Source organism: Corapipo altera, unplaced genomic scaffold, assembly GCF_003945725.1.
Source record: "Corapipo altera isolate COAL_440 unplaced genomic scaffold, ASM394572v1 56247, whole genome shotgun sequence".
NCBI lineage: Eukaryota > Metazoa > Chordata > Aves > Passeriformes > Pipridae > Corapipo > Corapipo altera.
Genome location: NW_020889487.1, coordinates 1 through 2,118, shown reverse-complemented (window position 1 = coordinate 2,118; position 2,118 = coordinate 1). Strand labels below are relative to the sequence as shown.

General features: G+C 67.8%; 1 protein-coding gene across 1 annotated transcript; it reads right to left on the bottom strand.

Annotated features, from left to right (window-relative positions):
* Positions 1-629: 629 nt before the first annotated feature.
* Positions 630-1,946, bottom strand: LOC113942228 (beta-1,3-galactosyltransferase 2-like; the record flags this gene model as incomplete). The annotated part of the gene is made up of 3 exons (XM_027633362.1): positions 630-790; positions 942-1,820; positions 1,872-1,946. Coding segments are annotated over 2 exons (952 nt in total), but the record flags the coding sequence as incomplete, so codon positions are not given.
* Between the last annotated feature and the right edge of the window lie 172 nt (positions 1,947-2,118).

Genomic DNA, 2,118 nt, shown 5'->3' with positions numbered 1-2,118 from the left:
GGAATGCTGCCTGGAACCCTTCCCAGCCCGGATCCAGGAACGGACGAGGCTCCGGGTGGTTCCAGCTCTTTTATTACAAACATTGGCTATAAATTAACGGGACAGATCCCGGCCCTGACCGATCCATAAAAACAGTTCAGCGGCTGCTCCGGGGCCGGGCCCGTGGCCGGTGACAGCCAGCAGATCCCGGCGCTGCCGGCGGATCCCGGGGACAGTCGGTGGAAGGGGACACCGGTGGTTCCCGGTGACACCGCGGGCTCCAGCCAGTTCCCAGTGGCACTGCTGGTTCCCAGTGACCCCGGCAGTTCCCAGTGCCACCGGTGGAGCCCAGTGCCACCAAAGGAAGCTGGTGACTCCAGCAGTTCCCCAGTGCCACCAGTGGATCCCAGTGCCACCAAAGGAAGCTGGTGACTCCAGCAGTTCCCCAGTGCCACCAGTGGATCCCAGTGCCACCAGCGTTTCCCAGTGTCACCAGCAGTTCCCAGTGTCACCAGCAGTTCCCAGTGCCACCAGCGTTTCCTGGTGACCCCAGCAGTTCCCAGTGTCACCAGCAGTTCCCAGTGTCACCAGCGTTTCCTGGTGACCCCAGCAGTTCCCAGTGTCACCAGCAGTTCGCAGTGTCACCAGCAGTTCCCAGTGCCACCGGCGTTTCCCAGTGCCACCGGCAGTTCCCAGTACCACCAGCGTTTCCTGGTGACCCCAGCAGTTCCCAGTGTCACCAGCAGTTCCCAGTGCCACCGGCAGTTCCCAGTGTCACCAGCAGTTCCCAGTGCCACCGGCAGTTCCCAGTGTCACCAGCATTTCCCAGTGTCACCGGCAGTTCCCAGTGCCACCGGCAGTTCCCAGTGTCACCAGCGTTTCCTGGTGATCCCAGCAGTTCCCAGTGCCACCAGCAGTTCCCAGTGCCACCGGCATTCCCCAGCGCCGCCGGCAGCTCCCATCCCTACGGACACTCCACGGGGGCGTCCCTGAAGTGCGGCCAGACGCGGAGCAGGTCCTGCGGCGCGTAGTGGTGCACCATGACGAGGCGGAGGAAGCGGCACTTGTCGTAGGGCAGGTGGTACATGGTGAAGGCGCCGGGGGGCCCGTCGCGGACGCGCAGCCCCAGCGCGCGCAGGCACAGCCCCACGAAGGCGTCCTCCATGTTGATGGGCGGCACCGTCTGCGCCGCGGCGAAGACCCGCAGCGCCACGTCCCCCGAGAGCACGTAGCCGGGCCCGCCACAGTAGGGCGGGTAGGTGTCGTTGGGGTACACCTCGCGCGGCACGAACCACTTGTAGGCGGGGCTGCGCAGCGGGCCGGTGTCGCGGTACACGTAGCCCGTCGCGAAGTCGCGCTTGGGCGGCAGCAGCAGCCGCCGCACCAGGAACCCCAGGTTGAGGAAGACGTCGGTGTCGGCCTTCATCACGTAGGTGGCGTTGGGGCAGAAGCGGCTCACCCACTCCAGCCCCATGAGCGTCTTCAGCGTCAGGTTGTTGTAGGTGTCCAGGAAGTCCTGCTGCAGGAGGTCGCCGTGCAGCTCGTCCTCCTCGCGCAGCACCGGGCGCAGCGCGGCGTCGAACACGGGGTGGGCGCCCAGCAGGAAGAGCCGCAGCACCGGCGCGCCCGGCACGGAGCTCTCGTTGCCCCACGTGCGGCGCACGGCGTCCCGCGCGGCCACGTCCGCCGGCGCCGAGGCCACCAGCAGCACCAGGAACGGCGCCCGCGCCCGGCACTTGTCGGGGTGGTTGAGCAGGAAGCGGTAGGGGTGCGGGTACGGCGGCTGCAGCGGGTGCCGCGTGGGGGCCGTGTCGTTGCGGGCCGGGGGCCGGGGGGTCGGGCTGGGGGTCACCGGGCCGGGCTGGGCGGGCGGGCGCTGCTGCTGCTCCCGCAGTGCCAGCAGTGCCAGCGCCGCCGCCAGCGGCAGCAGCAGCAGGCGGGGGATCGGCACGGGCTTCATGGGGCACCTGCGGGAGGGAGAAGGGGGATTTTGGGGTGGGTGTGGCACCGGGGCAGGGCTGGCACCCCCGTCCCACTGGCGGCCAGGTCACACCGGCACCCAAATCATACCAGTACCCAAATCACACCAGCACCCAAATCACACTGGCACCCAAATCACACCAGCACCCAAATCACACC